At 42.1% G+C, this 22,304-nt stretch overlaps 1 protein-coding gene across 10 annotated transcripts in view; it reads right to left on the reverse strand.

The window, feature by feature from the left end:
• Window positions 1-21,911, reverse strand: part of grin1a (glutamate receptor, ionotropic, N-methyl D-aspartate 1a) — a 41,471-nt gene extending 19,560 nt beyond the window's left edge. For 2 of the 10 annotated variants that reach the window (XM_039780410.1, XM_039780409.1), the window contains exons 1-9: window positions 21,135-21,910; window positions 16,817-16,951; window positions 12,467-12,643; window positions 8,351-8,413; window positions 7,482-7,579; window positions 5,707-5,828; window positions 4,527-4,701; window positions 3,526-3,670; window positions 250-336 (exon numbers count right to left, since the gene is read on the reverse strand). In XM_039780410.1, the coding sequence (XP_039636344.1) occupies window positions 250-336; window positions 3,526-3,670; window positions 4,527-4,701; window positions 5,707-5,828; window positions 7,482-7,579; window positions 8,351-8,413; window positions 12,467-12,643; window positions 16,817-16,951; window positions 21,135-21,383 (1,251 nt within the window). In that variant the 5' untranslated portion in view covers window positions 21,384-21,910. Of the gene's footprint in view, window positions 1-249; window positions 337-3,525; window positions 3,671-4,526; window positions 4,702-5,706; window positions 5,829-7,481; window positions 7,580-8,350; window positions 8,414-12,466; window positions 12,644-16,816; window positions 16,952-21,134 lie in introns of all 10 variants that reach the window. The other 8 variants (XM_039780413.1, XM_039780417.1, XM_039780416.1 and 5 more) reach the window with 6 other exon arrangements.
• Between the last annotated feature and the right edge of the window lie 393 nt (window positions 21,912-22,304).

A 22,304-nucleotide genomic window follows, 5' to 3' on the forward strand; every position in this document is an offset into this window, starting at 1 on the left:
ACACACAAAGACAGACGAATGTAAAAATAACTGACGAAGATACAGATGAGAGGTTCTTTGTAGGCCTATGACAAATTTGAAGAGATGAAATTAATAGCAAATATATCATCGCGCTATGAGCATAGACATCTTCACTCCCCGATGAGAAACAAGAATCACCTGATTGTCCAACACGAGTACATCAGCTCGGCTCCGTACTCTATGTAGACAAAAACGTCACATTGCAGCAGCAAAGTGAAGGCACCCTACCTTTAATCGAGTGGACATCTGGAAGCCCTGTGGTTTCTCAGTCTCTCCTCCGGGCCAGATGATCTTCCGCTGATTGTTCATCACCACCTGCAGGGATGCCGCACACATACACAGTATCATAGGTGAGTGCTGACAGAAGGCGTGCTGCTGATGAGGCTCCAGCACTGTGGGTGGGCATCACTAATGAGTCAGCTTTATATAAGCACAGCTCAGCGGTTCCTTTATTAACTTCATCAACCTCTGACTTATGTGTCATACCTGAGGGTAATAGAAACTTTTTATTATGAGACCTATCGCCAGCAAACTGAAGTGCTGATCCTCACAGTCCTTACTTTTTGCTGTGTTTGCATGGCTGGCCCGTTTAAATATCCACCATTAACTACAAATGAATTCATTTTGACAGAATACTCTCAACACTAGGTCAACTAACTAGCTTTTCTCAGAGCTTTCAACCACATCTCACAGTCTCCATTAGCAGATGGAGTTTGCTCGGTTATGGAGTGACTTCTTCACTAATGAAGACTTTTTCTGAGGTCAAGAATGAACATCGAAGCTCAAACACATAGATTTTATATTATGCACACCTGTTTTTAAACAATTTTAAATAGATTTTTTAGCCATTTCCCAAATTCAGTGGAAGTTGCAACACTTTGAAACTTGCATGAGAGAGAAAAACCAATACAGTGAACATGATGTCCTTTTTTTTTTTGTTTGTCACGTTATGTTAAAGTGATAGGGTTATGCAGTTCTGATGAAGGATCATGTTCATGTCCTTCCATTCAAGTTGAATTCATGTTTTTGTTGTAAAGCCAAACCCAGAAGACTATCCAGAATGGGAATGTGGTTGTTTTGTGCATTCACTCATTGCTGTTTTCCTGTGGGGAAAAAAATCACGAATATTGGCATCTAAATGGAAACCAGTGGGCACCTGGAAGGTAGGAAATCTATCGTAAAAAAAAATAGGTTGTGCTTTGTAGAATGGTCAGCAAAGATGTAAAAAAAAAACTTTTCTCTTTATTCCAATTTATACCTAGGGCTCATGAAGAACATTGTTAGGTTTCATTTTCAGATACATGCAGCTCCTGCTTGCCATCTAGAGTTAAATCCAGTTAAAACATGCATGGTTCGTGGCCGGGTTAACTCAGTTGGTAGAGTGGGGTAGAGGTTTACTCCTCGACGCAGCATTTGCTGCAGGTCATTCCCCCTCTCTCTCCACTTTCATGTCTTCATCTGTCCTTTGAAAATAAAGGCCTAAAAATGCCCCAAAAAACCAAACATGCATGGTTCATGGCAAAGTGAGATTCAACTAAAAGTTACATGCAAATCCTAGCAAATCAACAGGAAATTTCTAAAGTTACAGAAAATAACTGAACACCCGGTCTAATAACATTGGCGTTGTTGACCTCCATGTAGTTTAACTTCTCACCAGACGTGTGGGCTGTGCTGTGGTCAGAGGTGTAACAGACGTTTATTGGTGTTTTAAGCCCCCAACGTCTCTAGGATTACCTACATTTTCCACAAACTGCGGATCGGCTCCGCTGCGTGTCGGCTCCGTGCTCCGCTGTCCGTCAATACCCACCAGGTGCGGATTTATTGCGGAATGGCTGCGGCCATGACTGACAGCTGAAGTCACGAATTCACGTATGATCGCGCGATATAACAGGATGTAGTTTCTATAAACAGAACCACAAACTTGACTTCAGGCCTGTTTCCGCCCATTATGAAGTTTTCAAGGTGTAGTGCAGGGAAATATGATCCGTCATGAGCACGGTGTATTTTATTTTGAAAATTAACGGATATTTTATTTTGTTTCTGTGCTCGACTTCTTGTCCCACACAATCCGCCCTGTGCTGAATTGTTGCGGAGCTCTCCGGCATCCGTCATAGAAGCTCTGCGTATCTGCTCCGGAGGGCTGCAGATCGCCGGAGCTAGGACGGAGTCGGAACGCAGCCGTTAGGTGCCTTAAAGTCAACGGTTGCAGCGCTGCCTTGAAGTCGATTAGACAATGGTTAGGTTTGGGTTAAAACGAAGGCACTGGCAAGGGTTAGGTTAGGGTTAAGGTTAGGTGCCTTAAAGTCAACGGTTGCAGCATTGCGTGGAAGGAGACGTTGGGGGCTTAAAACACCATCGAGCGAAACAGACCGACAGAGGGCAGAACATTTGTTTTATGTACTGTATGTTCCAGTTCATTATAGCAATAAAAAACAGTGAATATTTGCAATACCCTTCAAATTCACTAGGACAGACTGCAGCATCGTGTTGGCTTTGGCTGACCTGCAGTGTTTTTGAATTGCCCTACATTAACTGCAATGTACTATAGATAGAAAACTGGAGCTGCATGTCCAGTACAAATAAAAAAAATAGGCTACGTACATGAGAAGATACGACTTACATTTGGGCAGTAAGTATAAACTAGGGCATGGACATGGCCTCACAGTTGTGTCAAATAGGCCAAAGATGCCAACCCTGTCTCCTAAAAAAGTATGTTCCCATACAACCGAACTGCATTCTCAATCTTGATGGATGGAAACATATTCTCTTCTGGATTACGCTTGTTTCAACATGTCCTGGTACCAGCAAAGATTCTTTAGAACTAAAGCATTACACGCTGCGCCAATGGTATGAAACGCTGCACAGTTCCTGCCTCATAAATGGGCTTGGCCTCGTTTGAAAGTTTAGTGAACATCGTGTAGATGGTGCGATATTTAGTATTACTTAAATTAGTTTTGTTAGGGCATTTGCGAATGTTGAAGTTAGCTCATCTCTGTTGCCAGATCTTGTTCCAGAGAGTTTGTTCCTGAGACAGAAACAGGTCACGTACAAAGTTACTTCTTTCCTGATTTATCTGTCTGAAAAATGCCATTTTAGGGTCAGAAAGTTCGTGATATGTATGTGGCTTGTGAAAAATGGGTCCAATATTTACTTTGGTGACTATGGGGAGAAAGAATCTGTCATAATCTGTGTTTATGTTCACTTCTCCCATTGGAATAAATACACTCAGGACTTGCAGCTAGTCTCCTAGAGGTGCGTGGTGACACACATACAGGAAATTACTCTGATTTGGGGTGGTCACGTTTCTTGACTTTTGGTTTCACACGGGACATAAATAGCGATCTAATGGGTGAAAGTCCAGTGTTTGTTTGACCCATCCATCCACCCCCAACCTGCCTACGTGGACTGTAAGTACAAACCTATTTGTGATACGTCAAAAAGAAACGTAATTGGAACGTAATTTTTAGGAGACAGGGCTGAAGTTGTCCCTGTCTGTCAGTTTACCTGTGTCCCATTGTATATGCCGACTTGAATGAGTCGACCCTTCTGGTAGTTGAGTATACTGTAATGGGCGTACTTCCTGTCTCCGTCGTCATTGAACTCCACGCGTCCTGTGAGGCCCTCTGGGTATTTGGATGACATCAGCACCCTATGGCAAGCAAATGAACATGATTATTTGTGTGTGTGAGCAGTGAGCACACATGTTCATGCATGGATAGTGTCAAGGACTGCATTTTATTGTGTCAGCACAAGGCTCTTATTTCAGTGCATGTGTTAAAATGACTGCAGTTATTCTTTGTTATGCTGTTGAGAAACAGAAACCACCCTAAGTGGGTCAGGAGAACCTCAGTCACTTGAAGTGATAAATAGAGTTTCTAGAACTTTCTGGAATATCTGATGACCTGGAATTGTGTACGGCAGCGCTCCAGTCAAAACTGACAAAAATGGGAAGGAACTTTGGGGACTGAGGCGAACTGCAGAGCAGGGCGATAATTCTCTGTGGGTTCAACACTACAAGTTACACCTTTCACATTGGACGTCTGATCAGTTGTTAATCTAAATATATCGATAGTGCCGCTTTAATGGTAATTGAAAACATGCACAATTCAAACTCAACAGAAACTGAGCAAAAATGTGTTACATTGAAATCAGGTGTTCTTGGACAAGTCTGGATTCGATGAGTCTTGCTAAATTGAAGTTACAGATTTTTTGAGCCACTTTTCCAAAAATATTTCCCTGAACTCATAGTTTAAAAATACCAACCTAAATGTCAACGAAATGTATTGGTCTTGAAGTTGTTAAAAATATGCCCTGGGAAAAACAAAAATCTGAAAGATTGTTAGGATCCAGCTATTTTATGAAGTCGGTTGCCATAACAATCGAATTGTAACCCCCCTCAACAAACCATGACCAACAATCCATTTTAAAAGGTGATCACACCTTTATCATCTTTCAGTGAAGAAATAGAACTGAAGCAACGCCGTTACATCTGTATTCAAGCTTACCGTTTAAAGAGTGGCCCTGTTTTCCAGATGTTGGTGTTGCCCACACATCCTCTCGGAGGTTCTGTGATATTCTCCTTCTCAAAGAGCTCCTGGATGGACTGCGCCACCACAGCCACCGCATCATTGATATGGGCTGACTCATTCTTCCCGTTGATAAGCTGGAGGCTGATCAGACCTGAGACCAGGCCAACAACAAAACATAATCACTGACCAGAGCAAACTGTAGCCTCTCTGGATCCTTTTGCAATGCACAACGTGTAAAAAAAAAAACTTATAGGGCCTCCAGTTTAGACATCCTGAAGAAAGGTCCTACATCAGCTGCATGATACACCTTCATTGCCTGTAAATCTCAGGGAAGATAACTCCGATCATATCCACATCTTGTCATTTATGAGACGAGGCAGCAGAATAAATGGATCATTTTGCTGATGTTGCCACTGATGACCTTTTCACAGCATGTGTAAAGAGTCCCTTGAAGTTGGATCTTTTTTTTTTTTTTTTTCCTGCCCTACCAGCTAAGGGATGGGAATCAGCACAGGCAAAGCATTATTTGTGTTAGGAATAAACATAAATACCATCAGACCTAAATTTAAACCAAGCAACAATCCAACTTCAGCTAAGTTTTCTGATTGCAACCAGGTCCGTCAGCCTTGCAGACTCCTGGAAGAAGCTGCGAAGGTGGAAGAGACTGGACATGGACAGGACAACAAAACACTCGGCAGGGATTGGTTGTGTGAAAGTGCCCGGGGGGGGGGAGACGCTCGACATTTGTGACAACAAAGTGATAAAATATTGTGAGAGACTCCAGGAATAGAGACAAGAAAGGCTGTTGTAGCTTACCATTCTATCAGTAATGTGTTGCAAAACTCTCCCATAGTAATTCATTAGAAATCAGGATATTAATGTAGCAGAATAGCACAATGAATGTACCTTGCGGATAATCCAGGACATACACATTGAAACTGAAAGTGTACTGTAGATACACAGCACATTTAAACCTTTAAACACATAATGCTTAAACGTTTAAATGCTCAACAACACAACAAGCGGTCATAGAGTCAATCATGTAATGCATCCATCGGTTAATCCCTCTAATCCTGGATGTGTTATGGTCGGCCTCTGAGTAAAGCCGGGGGTTAACTCGTATGTATTCCCACTGATCTCCGCTGGATGAACGTACCGTCTGGCGCCTCGTTCAGGGCTTTACCCGACATCTCCCGCTCGCCCACCAGCCACACGTACCCCGAGCTCGTCATGTTGAGGAAGCGGGCAGCCTTGTACACTGCAGCAGCGTCTTCCTCACTGGAGTTTGACAAAAGATTGTTTGGTTTTGGTTGTTTTTTTACATCACAGTAAGCTGAATGAAAGTGAAAGGAAGACATTTGGTGTTTTTAGGAGGGATTGATTCATTCACATTAGTTTGGAATTGGTGCATGTTGAACTGATTACAGCAAATTTCACATTACATGACATTATTTATGAGAAATGTCTTTATATTAAAGTAAGATTTTTTTAAGCATTTTTTAAATAAATTTTACGCCTTAATTGGATAGCTTTAGATACTCTTGGGGGAGACAGGAAATGGAGGGGAGATAGAGAGGAAAAAGATGCAGCTGGAATTGAACCAGGGTCCTTTGCAGTTTTGTGGTATGGGCCTTAGACATTTAAAAGGTAAAGGTAAAGGTACTTTATTGTCACATACACATACATGTAGCGAAATTCATTCTCTGCATTTAACCCATCCCTCAAGGGAGCAGTGGGCAGCCAATCACAGCACCCGGGGACCAACTCCAGATCTGAGCCAGTGCCTTGATCAAGGGCACTGGCTCAGATCTGGAGTTGGTCTGGACTGGAGAACCTATTTAGCTACCGGGATGCCCTCACTTTTATTCTCTTGAGCTCTGATTTTCCTTTTAAATTTTTTCCTAATTAGGAATATTCAAACCCAACGCAAGGATCAGACTTCGTGGCGTCAGCCAGATGAAGGACATGGGGGATCGGGAATGAAAGGGAGTGTAAGGCGTGACAATCGCTCGACTCATCTGGTGCAGCGTGTCATGGTGAAAGACAACCGATGCAGCATCTGGGATGCCTTACCACGCAAAAGACAAGTGTGTCGTTTTTGTCTTATTCTTAGTCCTGTCTCGTCTAGTTTGTCATTTCCATGACATGTTCTGTGACATTGGTGACCCCATCGAAGCACAGAGCGCTCTTTCACTCACAACTGTGTGACGTTGGTGTTGTTGCCGGGTGGAACAGTGAAGGCAGTCCCTGACGCCTCCTCTCTGATCCCTTATATACGTCATGCTAGTTGTGACGGACGGAGAGATATTATGTGTCACGGCAAGAATGATCGCCTGATCTAACTCCTACTCCTCCTCAACTATGGAAACGTTTGCCTTAAAAAAGTGCTCTGTCTGTACATTTTGATTTTATTTTTTTTATCCGGCGTGATATACATGGACATAATTTAGATGTCAACTGTAACTGAACATAAAGATCCACAGCTGGATCCAGCAGAGTAAAAGAAATGCCGAAATGATTAGTTGATTAATCGATTATTCGATCAACAGGAAATGAATCGGCAACTATTTGGATAATCGTTTAATTGTTTATGCCATTTCTAAAAGACAACTACCCAAACATTCTGGGTTCCAACTTCTGAATATTTTTCTTTGGCTAATGCTAAGAAACACAAATAAAATTTTTAAGTTGACGTTTTTGAAGACATGTTACAATTTTAACAGGAATTACTTACTATTTTATAGACCAAACGATTAATTGAGAAAGTGATCAGCGTAATGAAAACTATTTACATCAGCTTTACCATCCAAATGATCTTCTTGGATCGTGGCTAAGGCGTTTTTTTAAGCCAGTGTGTGGTAAATATGATACCTTAACCAATGCTCCTTTTGGGACTTAAAATTGAGGTGTACTTTGGGACACAAATCTCACCTGGCGGACAGGATGATGACTCGGGCCTCCAGCTCTTTGGCCTCCAGCAGCAGGGCAGTTAAGTTAGTCTCCTGGCTGAACTGGAGGACTTTCTCTGCCTGTGATCAGGGCATAAGAAAGGTCAAGCCAGCTACTTTTCCCTACCTTAGACACCATGCTGCCTCTTTACCTGCTTGGTTCGAGCTTGGCCGATTTAGTTTGAAAACGGGAGACAGAGATAAAAAGGAAAGCGATCCAGGGGAACCGGCTGAACTAAAAAAAAAAAAAAAAAAAAGCTTGAAGGGAAAAAAAAACTTTTGCATTTGTTCGCATGCAAACTGAGGGTTATCAAGGCTCCAAAAAAGGACGTGCATGTGTTAGGTAGAGGGAAGAAGAAGGTCAATGCAACCAGTAACTAAAAACGGGTGAAGGGGGGTGAGGGGGGACGTTTTCCCCCAACAAAGAAACTGCTGAAAACTAGGGAAGTGCTAAAGAACAGGAGGAAGTAGCATCTGGGAAACGATTTTGTCCCACACTACCGGTTCTCCACAAAGGAATGGACTTGCAAACTCTTTTTTTTGTGTGTGTGTGAGTATGTGTGTTCTGAGTTCATGCATTCCTTTATTGAAGGAGAAAATGAAAATGATCAAAGCGGGGGCGCTGTTCACTGATATCTCTCTTTCTTTTAATGACCGGAAATTATAGATTTTTCATAACAAAATCATTCTTCATTTAAATCATAGGGAAATGTCTCAAAGTAAAAAACTAAAGAAAACACGTGCTACCAAGAGAGGAACATTTCTGGGTCTGCTGGTGACTGGTTTGGGCTGGTTTCTAGTTGCTACGTTTGGAAAGTTGGTGGGCGGCGTGCATTGACCATGCAAATATACCTTAGGTCCTCGCTTGTTGTCATAGGACAGTTGGTCGAGGTTTTCATAGTTCCTTTTTTTATTCTGATGAGTAATGTGCACAGAGAAAATATGCAGACACAGAAAAATATTATAAACAGTTGAAAATGGAGGGCAGTAAAGCATTCCAACAAATCTCCACTTTTCTGCTTCAAATTGGGATCTTTAACAGTGGGGCTTGCAAATCATCAGAGATGACCGCTTTCAAAATAAAGCTGAAATCATGGACACTTGTTCAAGATATCAAATACTACTAAGGATCAGGGAAATGTGTTCATTGTGTTCATAGCATAGATGATCAGCGATGCCGATTCAGCTGGAACAAAGCGGTAATCAATGCAAAATGCCAAATTGCAGCTTCTTCACCATACTGAAAACTACAGTTAACATTACACAACCGCAATCTTAACTTTTAACAAACAAACATAGCCGTCAACGAGAGCCAGCAGACTACACCAACACACCATCATATCCAAAGTGTGATCGCGATTTTGGCATCCTAAAAACGTGTAAACTTGCAAACCTGCACTCGGAAACTGCTAATCTATCTAAACATCTGTCGGTGGTGACACGACAGCGTTTTCACCAGTTCTATCCTAAGTGTTATTAAGTGGTGTGATCAGGACAATTGGAACAACACATAAACAGCTAGAATATAGATTTATCTAGATTCTAGTCTATTTTTAGCTAGATTTATCTTTTGTTTAAACGTGCACACATTTTAGTACAACCGTAATTACCAATTCAACTATGATTTACAAATCAAAGCAAAAGCTTAAATCACAAACACAGGCCAATGACTCCCTCCTATAATGGAAATGGAGGCTCTCCATCACAGCTGCTAATAATGAATGAACGAATTGAAATTAATTGAAAAACATTTTACTTTCTCTAATCTAACTGGCAGCGACATTCCAAAGTTGCAGTTTGACAGACGTCGATGCACGTCTTGTATCATTCCCTGTTGGTATAAAACAGTAAAGTATGTTACAGATGGTATAGTACAATAGTGTGGAATTTGATCACAGCACAACATACGGACTCTCAGTAGGTGCTGAGCAGGGTGAACTTAATTTGGACACATGAGGCGTCCCCATTTTGGATTCCGGTCCGCTTTAAGTAAGAGCAGACACCCTGGAGTTCTGCCTGAGACTGGCAGCCATTTTGCAGGAAAACATCATCATCTTTCTGCTTCAGCGGGTTTCTTACACAGCTGGCTGTACAGCTCACCCCTCAGTGCACTCTGGCTCCGTTTCCCTCCCTTCACAAAGTCGACGGTGGCCATGCCTCAGCGCCGTAGTCAAGCTGACAAGCAACTCAAAATGAAATGTCCTGAACCACAATCACAATGTAAATAATTCCATCCACACTGAAGGATTGCAAACCGAATGCCAACCATTCTTTCCGGTGTAATGAAAAGACTATCACAACTTGTCAGCGGGATTATAGAGAATTCCACTTTTTCCATTTCCCTGATAAGAACACAGTTCAGTTGACTCAATCAGAACACCTTAGCTACCATGTAATAACTAATTAACTCCCGTTCACTCATCACATGAGAGACTGTATGCATCTTCAGCGGGTAGAAATCCTTCCATGAGTAACATGCAGCAGCATTGCGGACAAAAAAAAACTGTCTTTGTTTTTCTCTCCCAAGAGATTTTCTGAGCTCTCTATTTTTGTATCCTCAGTCAGGCATTAATATTTCATTTTGTGTTGGTCACATTTGCACTCTGGCTAAATCCACTGTGTCCAGAGCCTCTTTGCTGGTAGTGACAGCGATTCCCCTGTGAATGTGTGACCGCGCTAACGACTTGCCATGGGGCTAAAATGAAAATGGAAATTTACTGAGCGTATGCAGCACAACAGGGTGATTAGCAAGAATAACACCTCACATTTTTAATTAGAGCATAATGTGACAACGCTGCCGTCTGCCACATCCAAACGCACATCCAGTTACATCAGCGAAAACAATCAAAGCTGTCAACGCGTCATCCAAACAAATGCACAATAAAAAGAGCTGCTGCAGGTTTATTACCCTGCAGATGTTGTGACATACATGGGACGTCAGAGCCGAGCCGGGAATGAGCTAAGTGGCTGCGCCGTGTAGCCACCAGGGGGCGCGCCCACAAATCTAAACTTCTTTGGTTCCTCTGCTCATTTTCCTTTTCTTCATTTCAGTATTCAAAGTATAAAATTCCTGATTGTGTTATAGTGCCAAACAACAAATCGCCAAATGTCCTCACAGCCGCAAAACGTTGGGGCTTCACCAAAGATGATATTTAGTGGAGCTATTTATTATTTGTGTATCTTAAAGATTATTATGTCCTCTGTTTTTAATGTACTTTTTATATTCAATTTCAATTTGAATGATACTCTACCAAATGGGTATTATTACATTGTTATTGTGAATAAATCCCATGTAAATACCAGCACTAACAATATTTTAGTCTGTCTCTACAGATTTTCTTTTAGTTTTTTTAGCAAACCTCACTCAAACAGGAGGAAAAGGTGCATTCGTAGGGGACTATTTTCCGCTGCGGATTAATACACATTTGGCGGAGTAAGTAGCAGGACAGTGTATATGTGATCAACTCAGTAAACTATAGTGTGTGTATGTGTTCATTAAAATGAAGAAACATGTCTCCTAGGGCAACGGTGTGGCTCACTGATGAACAATGGCGCTCTACGGCACAGCAGAATAAGATGTCATATGGATTTGTGGACACTGTGAACAAAAACTATATCGCCAACCTTATCCTTGACCCGGTTTTCGTTGTAATTATTGCTGGCCACGTTTAGGAGGAATTCTTAAATGAATCCAGCTTAGGGCCCCAAAATTGCTTGAGCGGGCCCTGCAGTCACAACTAAATTAATGGGTGAAGAAAGCCTAATAGCAGAGGGTTGCAGCTAGTTCCCTCATCATTATAAGATTGAATGTGATGCACAGATGGGTTCATTTTAAGATCCAAACCCATATTCTGCAAACATGAAAGGAACTTCCTGGATTCTCATCAAAGGCTTTTAATACACAAATGTATCTTCTCGAGTGCAGGATGTGAGTCCCATCTAGATATGACAGTATAATTGTTTTAACTGCACGTGGTCGCACAATCCAAACTGATTAACCCAAATGTTTGAAATGTGTTCCCATTTGTGGCTGTTAATCAATACTGATCAGGATCACTTCCTTTAAGCAGCTTTCACTTCAGCTGTAGCTGCCTTCTGTGAACTAACTCGGGTACGCGACGTCTCATATTCAGCGTCTATCAGCTTCGGATTTAATTAAATCTCTGAAACAGGACTCATTTCATTCTGCCGCACAATTACAGCAAAGTGCCCCAGAGACAGACAAGCATCACAGAGAATAAAGAAGAAAAAAAAAATATCCCAAAGGTAATTTCATTTTATTAAATGGATGAAATAGATGGCAGTTGTTTTTTTTTCTCTCTCTCTCTCTCTCTCTCTCTCTCTCTCTTTCTGTTCCTAAAGGGCACACATCATCGCAGTCTCAAGCCTGTTTTGGCTCAAAGAAGATCAGCATTTCACTGACCCACATACACTGCTCAGAGCTACACTTAAAATGGATACATCAGCGGTATCTGAAAAGGCGAAACCATCTCCCACATCATGTGATCATGACCTAGCACGGTGCAATAAACACAAGGCCTCTGTGTAATGAGGCCGGCCATTCATCACCACTGGGAGGAACACCTGGCTTCCGCCGTGGCCCCAATAAAAACACTTCAGTCTGTGATGGTTTGCAAAAGCCCCAAGTTAAAGTCCACTATTTGGCTCCCAATGTGGATAGACACAGGGTAATTTGGACTATGGCGAAAAGCAACGTGAAGATGAGCAAATAAACGTACAAACTTTTGTCAGATTAGACCACATTAGACGCTGTTGTTGATGTCTCTAGGAATGTTAGCCAATGTTTACACAATGGTGAGAAAGAGATGTGGCCACACAACAGAAAGGAAAACAGTTACACAGAAGACCTTTTGAGGTTTACAAAACCTTACACACTCGCGCGCTCATGCTCACACACTCTTGCAGGGGGGGGGGGGAAGAGGGGGCTTAGGAGCTGGAGCGTCTCACCTTTGTTTCTCTCTCCTCCAAGAGGGTCTCGAGCCTCTTTTGAGCGGCCCGCCCCTCGTGGTCGTCACTCACTATCAAGATGATGTGGTTCCAGTTGAACTCCCGCATCAGGTCGAACCACACATGCGCCTGGTGGGAGTAGGGAGGGACTGTCCGCAGAAAGGACAGGTGGATACTCTGAGGAGCACCAAGCAGGAAATAGAGATTAACATTGTGGAGTTGACAGTTTTCCCAACAACAACTTCATTTTTAATGTGTGAATCATTGCTCAGAACATGAACGTGGACAAAAAGCTGCCACTAGGGCAGATTCTTGCCCTTTTAAAGATTATTTCTTGGGCTTTTTTCGGCCTTTAATGGATAGGACAGCTGAAGACAGGGAAGTGGGAGAGAAGGGGGGAATGACATGCAAAAAAGTGCCACAGGTCAGAATCGAACCTGGGACGCTGTGGTAAGGACTGAGACTTAGTATATAGGGCATATGCTTAACCAGGTGAGCTACCAGGGTACCTTATTCTTGTCCTTTTATTATATATACAGTCATGTGAAAAAAATAGGACACCCATGCTAAAGTTGACTAAAAAGAGGAATACAAAAATCATCTTTTGGAAATTGATCTTAAAGGACAATTTTCATGGTAGCCTCGTCAAAGCGGTAGCCTCATCAAAGCTCCAAACTCATTCGATTAGCATGAAAACATGTCCCAGAGAGCGACAGAGTAGGTACACTTCAGTTAATAACCCCTAGTTCGTTTGGCGCTGGAATTGTCCTTTAATGCCTTAATTACAAAAATGAGGAAAAATCCAACCGTTAAGGACACCGATTTTCTTTGTGAATTAATAATTTATCATGAATAAATAAATGTTCTTCCTTAAAATACAGGGTGCAAAAGTAAGTACACCCCATAGAGGCAGGCAGATTTTTATAGATTTTTATTTTTAAGTTCCCTTGGCCTTTGGAATTAAAATAGCCCCCCATCATCACATACACTCCACCATACCTAGAGATTGGCATGGGGTACTTTCCATAAAATCATCTCTCAATGCAAATCAAACCATCTATTAGGTTAACTGAAATAAAACCATGCCAATCTCTCGGTATGGGGAAGGTATGCCCCTTGTATTTTAAGGAAGAACATTTATTTATTTACAATACATTATTCATTCACAAAGAAAATTGCTGTCCTTAAAGGTTGGATTTTTCCTCATTTTTTTTAATTAAGGCATTTAGATCAATTTCCAAAAGATAATTTTTTTATTCCTCTTTTTAGTCAACTTTAGCATGGGTGCCCTAATTCTTTCACATGACTATGTGTGTGTGTGTGTGTGTGTGTGTACATACATATATATATATATATATATATATATATATATATATATATATATATATATATATATATATATATATATAGAGAGAGAGAGAGAGAGAGAGAGAGAGAGAGAGAGAGAGTACAGGCCAAAAGTTTGGACCAACCTCATTCAATGTGTTTTCTTTATTTTCATGACTATTTACATTGTAGATTCTCACTGAAGGCATCAAAACTATGAATGAACACATGTGGAATTTTGTACTTAACAAAAAAGTGTGAAATAACTGAAAACATGTCTTATATTTTAGATTCCTCAAAGTAGCCACACTTTGCTTTTTTTGATAGCGCTGCAAACCCTTGGTGTTCTCTCAATGAGTTTCATGAGGTAGTCACCTGAAATGGTTTTCACTTCACAGGTGTGCCTTGTCAGGGTTAATTAGTGGATTTTTTCCCCTTATTAATGGGGTTGGGACCATCAGTTGTGTTGTGCAGAAGTCAGGTTGATACACAGCCGACAGCCCTATTGGACAACTGTTAGAATTCATATTATGGCAAGAACCAATCAGCTAAGTAAAGAGAAATGAGTGGCCATCATTACTTTAACAAATGAAGGTCAGTCAAAACTGTGAATGTGACCCCAAGTGCAGTCTCAAAAACCATCAAACGCTACAACGAAACTGGCTCACATGAGGACCGCCACAGGAAAGGAAGACCAAGAGTCACCTCTGCTGCTGAGGATAAGTTCATCCGAGTCACCAGCCTCAGAAATCCCAAGTTAACAGCAGCTCAGATGAATGCCACACAGAGTTCTAGCAGCAGACATATCTCTAGAACAACTGTTAAGAGGAGACTGTGCGAATCAGGCCTTCATGGTCAAATAGCTGCTAGGAAACCACTGCTAAGGAGAGGCAACAAGCAGAAGAGATTTGTTTGGGCCAAGAAACACAAGGAATGGACATTAAACCAGTGGAAATCTGTGCTTTGGTCTGATGACTCCAAATTTGAGATCTTTGGTTCCAAACGCCGTGTCTTTGTGTGACGCAGAAAAGGTGAACGGATGGATTCTACATGCCTGGTTCCCACCGTGAAGCATGGAGGAGGAGGTGTGATGGTGCTTTGCTGGTGACACTGTTGGGGATTTATTCAAAATTTAAGGAATACTGAACCAGCATGGCTACCACAGCATCCTGCAGTGACATGCCATCCCATCCGGTTTACGTTTAGTTGGACCATCATTTATTTTTCAACAGGACAATGACCCCAAACACACCTCCAGGCTGTGTAAGGGCTATTTGACCAAGAAGGAGAGTGATGGAGTGCTGCGCCAGATGACCTGGCCTCCACAGTCACTGGACCTGAACCCAATCGAGATGGTTTGGGGTGAGCTGGACCGCAGAGTGAAGGAAAAAGGGCCAACAAGTGCTAAGCATCTCTGGGAACTCCTTCAAGACTGTTGGAAAACCATTTCAGGTGACTACCTCTTGAAGCTCATCAAGAGAATGCCAAGAGTGTGCAAAGCAGTCATCAGAGCAAAGGGTGGCTACTTTGAAGAAACTAGAATATAAGACATGTTTTCAGTTATTTCACACTTTTTTGTTAAGTACATAATTCCACATGTGTTCATTCATAGTTTTGATGCCTTCAGTGAGAATCTACAATGTAAATAGTCATGAAAATAAAGGAAACGCATTGAATGAGAAGGTGTGTCCAAACTTTTGACCTGTACTGATATATATATATATATATATATATATATATATATATATATATATATATATATATATATATATACACACACACACATATACTGTAATTGTTCTAGAAAAAGGGACACTGTGCATTAATGATAAACAGTTTTTTAGGTGGTACAACAAATGCCAACGCCATAGGACAAACATTGTCTAAAAAAACAGTCCCTCCAGAAAAACGTGATTATGCGATCGCATAATTCAATGCATAATCAGCCAAAGTAAAAAAAATAAATAAAAATGCGGGTGCCGCATTTTTTCAAATACGGCGCACTTTCACCACATAAATTGCCGATTTCCGCTCAAAATATGTGGGGCTTGCATGATTTCATAATCCCCGCATTTTTGTTGCAAAAAAAGTCACATATATCTTAGCAGAAAGTTGAAAAATGTTGCGTTTACTTCACACAAGAGCAGCCATTTTCCCCTGTTGCCATGGGAACGTTATGAAGTGACGTAATTACACGACGTGAACATCATTGAAAAGCAGGGTGTTGGGGGAATCACTTTTTTTTCTCTTTTTCATCAAACCGCAGTTTTTGCAAGTTCCCGCAATTTTTACAAGTTCCCGCAATTTCATCGCATAAAATTGCATAAATATCCTGCATATTCCATTGCATTTTTTAAGACAACGTGCCACATAATCAAGGATTTTTGCCCGCAACAATCACAAAAAAACTCCGCATTTTTCTGGAAGGACTGAAAAAGCATAAAAATTCCTTAGAGGTGCAGTAAGCCATGCTGCGCAAGGATAATTGATATTTGAACTCAATTGCCAAACAAATACACCCCCCCCCTCCTTCAGAAGCTCTGCCCCCAGATTCACAGACAGCTAACTACTGGCCGGTCTGCACAGTCACAGTTATATGCACAGACCCCCGGGGCTCCTTTAAATTCATGCATTCATTGCCTCTGATTTCCTTTAACTCGCAAGATTAGCAAGGATGTTTGAAATTAAGTTATTAAAGTCCTTGGTATTTCAATTATGTCACTGCTTTAAAGTTTTATCTTAGTGGCTTGTGCTTCATAAAAACATAACTCAGGTCAGAGGCATTATTAATGATGCTCTTTCAATTTTCAGCAGGGAAGCCATTTAAACACAGCTCCTCTAATGGACAGTGATAGGACGTTTAATCTAGGAAGCCTTTGAAGCCTCCCCAGGGGAGCGCCTTACTCCATCGCTCTCTTCTGTTTTTCTCTCCATCTATCTCTCCTTACATCTCTCCCATCCATCGCTCTCTTCTGTTTTTCTCTCCATCTATCTCTCCTTACATCTCTCCCATCCATCGCTCACCTTGTCTGAGTAGATGGACATGCGGGTGGTGAGGCCCACAACGGGGATGCGGTAAAAGCCTGCAGTGTATGAGACAGGCGTCGGAGTCAGGTGGTCATTGGACTGGGGAGGGTGACTCACCAGGATAGCATAGACCTGCAGAGGCACAGAAAGAAAAAAAAACACTTTGTCATTCTGTCATTGGACCAATTGGTAAAACCACTAGGCATACTCGGATAAAGAATTAAGTCTTAAAGGCATCCTTTTTTTCTTATATTGGTTTCATTTTTGCAGACAATATTCCACAAACACCAACATATACAGAAACATACATATGGGAAGTTGCTGAAAGTCCATTATCCTTCTTAGTAAATCAAATAAAGCTAAATTCTTACACTGCTAGTATCACGCAAATTTGACAACTGTGATGTGTCTGCTGCATACGTTGATGTAGGCTGTAACAACAACAGGACAAGATGCACACATGACTCCATTCATTTATTAACATAAGAAAACAGCATCTGCTATGCACACTTACAAAGGTGACTGTATAATATTTACATTATGAAAAGTTCATTTCAGCATTGAGATCAGTTAACTCTAAAACCAGGGTTGGGTGAGCAGCAGGGCAAAAAGTGAGATGTGGCCCCCAGTGCTTCCCAACTTAAATTGTAATCTAATCTATTACGTAAGTAATCTAGGATCCCATCGGCTATCAGTCTGACAGTGATTTAGCCTCTCTTAGAACAATCCCCATCCCCATACATCAATTCCCCCTTAGCCTCTGGGTGTAACGGACAATGTTTTGGGGGTTCCAGTGTAGCCAGCAGATATCCGGATAACAGATATCTGAGTCAGATTCAGAAATCTTTATTAATCCCAGAGTGGCAATTGATTTTTACAGGCCATCCCATCCATGTAATAATCTGGGCCAAGACTTCCTCTTCCATGCAGCGGTCACTGTTTACAGTCCAATTAGCAATTTAAGACGCAACAACAGAGTTGGAGTTGAGAGCCGACGTCTATGACCGGATTGTTTCACAAGTAGCCAGTTTACACCCAGGTAACGGTTAAAAACCACAACAATGACATGCGGCTTCTCCTATGCTTCGTTCACCACTGCCTGTATGATGTATTAATTAAATAAAAATAGTTGAAAAAACAACAACAACAAAAACACAACAATGGCTTGTGTAAGGATTTTCCAATGGCAGTTTTGTAGTCCAACTTTGAAAGCAATTTGTTTCTTTTATTTATTATTTATGAGTGGAATGGTTCTACGCACAATACACAAACATCAATACTTTTTGTAGGTTTTTTTTGGTGCAGATGGCATTTCGGCATTTACTATGAATACAGATACATTTATTTTTTTAAAGCTAATGAAAAGCTAAATCGTCATCTAGAGCTGGGCGATATATATTGATGTTATATCACTATTGTGATATGAGACTAGATATCGTCTTAGATTTTGGATATCGTAATATGGTATAAGTGTTGTCTTTTCTGGTTTTAAAGGCTGCATTACAGTAAAGTGATGTCATTTTCTGAACTTAGCAGACTGTTCTAGCTTTTCTATTATTTGCTTTTACCCACTTAGTCATTATATTCACATTACTGTTGATTATTTATCTAAAATCTCATTGTGTAAATATTTTGTGAAAGCACCATTAGTCAACACTACAATATTGTTGTGGTATCGAGGTATTTGGTCAAAAATATCGTGATATTTGATTTTCTCCATATCGCCCAGCCCTATCGTCATCAGACAATAGCTGATAGGTTCCAATATTGCATTTTGGCCAATGCATTTCACCTCTTTTGCTCTCCAACACACTGTTTACCTGCATGTAGTCTGGCATTGCCGGACCATACTCCAGCACTGTGTCAGCACTGGAGTCAATACTACTCAGACTACAAACGGACTAAAGACCAGACCGCATCCGATACCAAAAATCTTGCCTACAGACTCTGCATTCATAGATATTAGGTTATAAATGGAATAAATGCAAAATTATTTAAGAATATACACTGGGTAGATATGGCCTTTTTTAGACAGAGCCTCGAGAGTAGGTACAAATGCAGGAGTCCCTTTAATTGTTTGCAATCAATCGAATGATCACAAACCGACTGCCACACTGAATATAGGGCATTTGGGGCCCCTGAGCATCTGTCTGCTTCGCCTAATCTGTAATCCAGCCTCCGCTGAAACATCTGTTTTTCTACCTAAAGTTGAATTAATTGTGTGCGCACTTTAAATACAACAGTGTCATCTTTTAGAGGGTGCAACTGCTGCTCTAAAATGTTGTATAACAGGTTAAAAATAACATTTTGGAGCCGTGAATATTTACATAAATTGTAGTCAGTGACATACCGTCTATAAAAAAGAAGCAGATAAGCACAGACCTATTTTCCTTTATTCAAAATGTCTTCACTGTGTGGGCTGGCAGACTAGTCTAATAGTAATTTGTGGTTGGTTGATTTAGTCTTATCCATGCATACTAAGCAAACCGAAGCTGGCCATATATATATATATATATATATATATATATATATATATATATATATATATATATATATATATATATATAAAAGAATATATATAAAAAGAAGAAGCTCAGCCTTAAGAAATGCCTAGGGGATGTGAAGGAAGATGAATAAAGTTGGCATGACTGTGCAGGCATGGATTACTGGATATGAGCAGTCCGTATGGTTGGGTCAAAAATGAGGTCTATCTTCCAAGCACTGCTCGCAGGCATCCACTCCTCCATCTGCCACAGACTTCCCTTCTCAGTTACTGTTTTCGCCTAGGAGCCAGTCTCTGAATCTGATGAAACCTTCCATGGACCTTCTGTCTCAATCAGGTGTGATGTCGGTCTAATTTACAGGAGAGATGTGTGTGTGTAGAGAGAGAGAGAGAGAGAGAGAGAGAGAGAGAGAGAGAGAGAGAGAGAGAGAGAGAGAGAGAGAGAGAGAGAGAGAGCTGAACCACTGTTTGAATAATCTGTACAGTCTAATAGCCGGATTGCGCTCTCATGCTTTGGATGAACATGTGACAGGAGACTGGGTGCGACAGTATTATTTTACAAGCCTGTATGAATTAGAGTCATTACACTAAGCAGAGGAGCGAGGACATGAAAGCAGCATTGAAGCTGTGGGTGTTTTTTTTTTTTATTATTCCCCCGCATCAAGCCTCATTACGTGTGTGGGAGGAACAGGAGCGAGAGCGAGAAGGACTTCACGCCCCAACATGCTGTGACATAACGTTGGCGCTTTTTAAAAGCCACGGGGAGCGTCACATGAGAGGATGCTTCAATGTTTTTAACAACTCTCATACGCACTCGTCATATATTACTGATGAAATATGTTTTGGTTGTTAGATCTGCAGCACATACGGCACGGATCTTTCTGCCTCGTCGTACGCACAACGTTTGAACAGGAATCTCATACTTCCAAAAACAGTTGTTCCACCGCATCAACGTACGGACTGCAGTGAGCGAGCGATCCACCCGATGGACCGACGCACGCTACAGAAACTGCCTGCAGCCGTGTCATCCCCCCTCTTGCTGAAAAGCTTATCATGCAGCACAAGCGCATTGAACGCCAAGTTGTTATTTGTAAGAGACGTATTGCCAATTTTCACTCCTCGCTGGCTCCTTTGCAGTTCAGTGGACGCGCAGCTGTGTGTCATGAAACGTACAGTTGCCCTCTCATCCGAGATATGCCCCCAAAACCAAAGCCTATTTCCGGAGGTCTGTAAAAACAGATGGGTATGTGGGGAGTTCACTGTATCAGACAACAGACCCAGCAGAGAGAGGACAGTCACACTGCCTCGAGTGACCACAGATGATGAGGACGAATAATGTAGCCTATGGGCTGATTTTCTTCCAGTGTTAGTAATGGAGAAATTGGAGAAATAGACACGTTTAGTCATTCAGAGCTCAAGACTGATGATGATCGAGGCATAACAACCAATCTGGTCTTTCACACACACACACACACACACACACACACACACACACACACACACACACACACACACACACACACACACACACACACACACACACACACACACACACACACACTTCAGTGGCACTTGAGTGAGATAACATGTCATGTTCCTGAAAGAACCAACTTTCTCTTGCGTAGCACAGAGGTTTTGTTCTTTTGGAACACTTTGATGTAACTCGCAGTGAACCAGTTTTCCAGATAACGTGGAGGTGTGCATGGGTCATATGCATGCACAGTACAGTATATATGCGCTGTATGATTCAGAGGTTATTTTAGACGGTTGCTTGATTTTTTGCGCCCATGCAGAGGTGGAAATGAACTCTACCTGACTGGAGATGAGGTCCTCGCAGACGGAGAGAGCCATCTGGATGGCGTTGGGTTTGTGCGTCACGGAGATAGCGGTCAGCTTGAATTTGTCCCTGCCGTAGACCTGGTTGGCCTGGGTCACGGCATCTTTAAAGACCTGCTCGTATCTCTTCTGGCTCAGCACAGCCCCGATGTTCACGATCTTCGGCTCGCAGCCGGCCCGCGCGCAGGAGCACGAGAAGAGCACCGCCAGCAGAAACAGACGCATCGTGTGGACCACCAAACAGCACAGCACAGCCCGGTCGCTTTTCTCCCCGGTGGCGGGTCGGCTCGAACGGCTTCTGGACGGCAGCACGGCGTAGCCAGTTACTGCAGACACGATCCAGGTGGGCGGTGTGAGCCGGGCAGGGAGGGAGGCCAAAAAAGGAAGGAGACGACAAAAAAAAAAAAAAAGGAGGTGGATTTATGTGCAATGCGGAGGAATGTGCATGCTCATATTAGGAGCAGGCTGTCAACCAGGGACATCCAAACCGCATTGTCCATCCCCTTTTTTTTGTCTCCTCTGAAGAACTGCTCAAACCTCCTAAGGGTTGTTTTTTTTTTTGTAGAAAGAGTTAAACCATTGTCCAAGCCTCCAGACAGACGGCTTCCTCTCCGGGCTGTGTATCGCTCCTTTCTGCCGCTGCTCCGTGCGAACTGATCACCCCGATGCGGCTGCTCGCTCCGGGCTGAGCGGCTGCTGTCCTTGGTGCTGATGACAGCTGTGCATGCGCGCCGCGGTGGTACTGCGCGCTCCCGCTGTATCTGCTTGGCGTGCTACTGCTGCTCTGATGCTGAAGATGGTGATGATGCGGGGAGTAGAAGCTGTTCGTATGAAAAAAAAATAGCCTAAACGTGTAGTTCGAAATCCACTAGAACCACCATGCTAGTCATAACGGGACATGAATCAATGGGGGAAGCGCACATGTATGTTAGGCTGCATACCTGCAGGGTTAGGGCGTGGATAGAGATTAATATGTGGGCTTTGTTAATGCGGGTGATTAATGACAACCTTGTGGTTTTGATTGCAACAGGGGAGATGCAGGGGATTTCAGGTCAGAGTTGAGTCATGGACAGGGCTTTGATGGGACTTAACCAATTTCCCTCCAAACTGCAAGGAGAGTCACATTTGCCTCGTGGCTGTGTGCGG

Source organism: Perca fluviatilis, chromosome 17 (genome assembly GCF_010015445.1).
Source record: "Perca fluviatilis chromosome 17, GENO_Pfluv_1.0, whole genome shotgun sequence".
Lineage (NCBI taxonomy): Eukaryota > Metazoa > Chordata > Actinopteri > Perciformes > Percidae > Perca > Perca fluviatilis.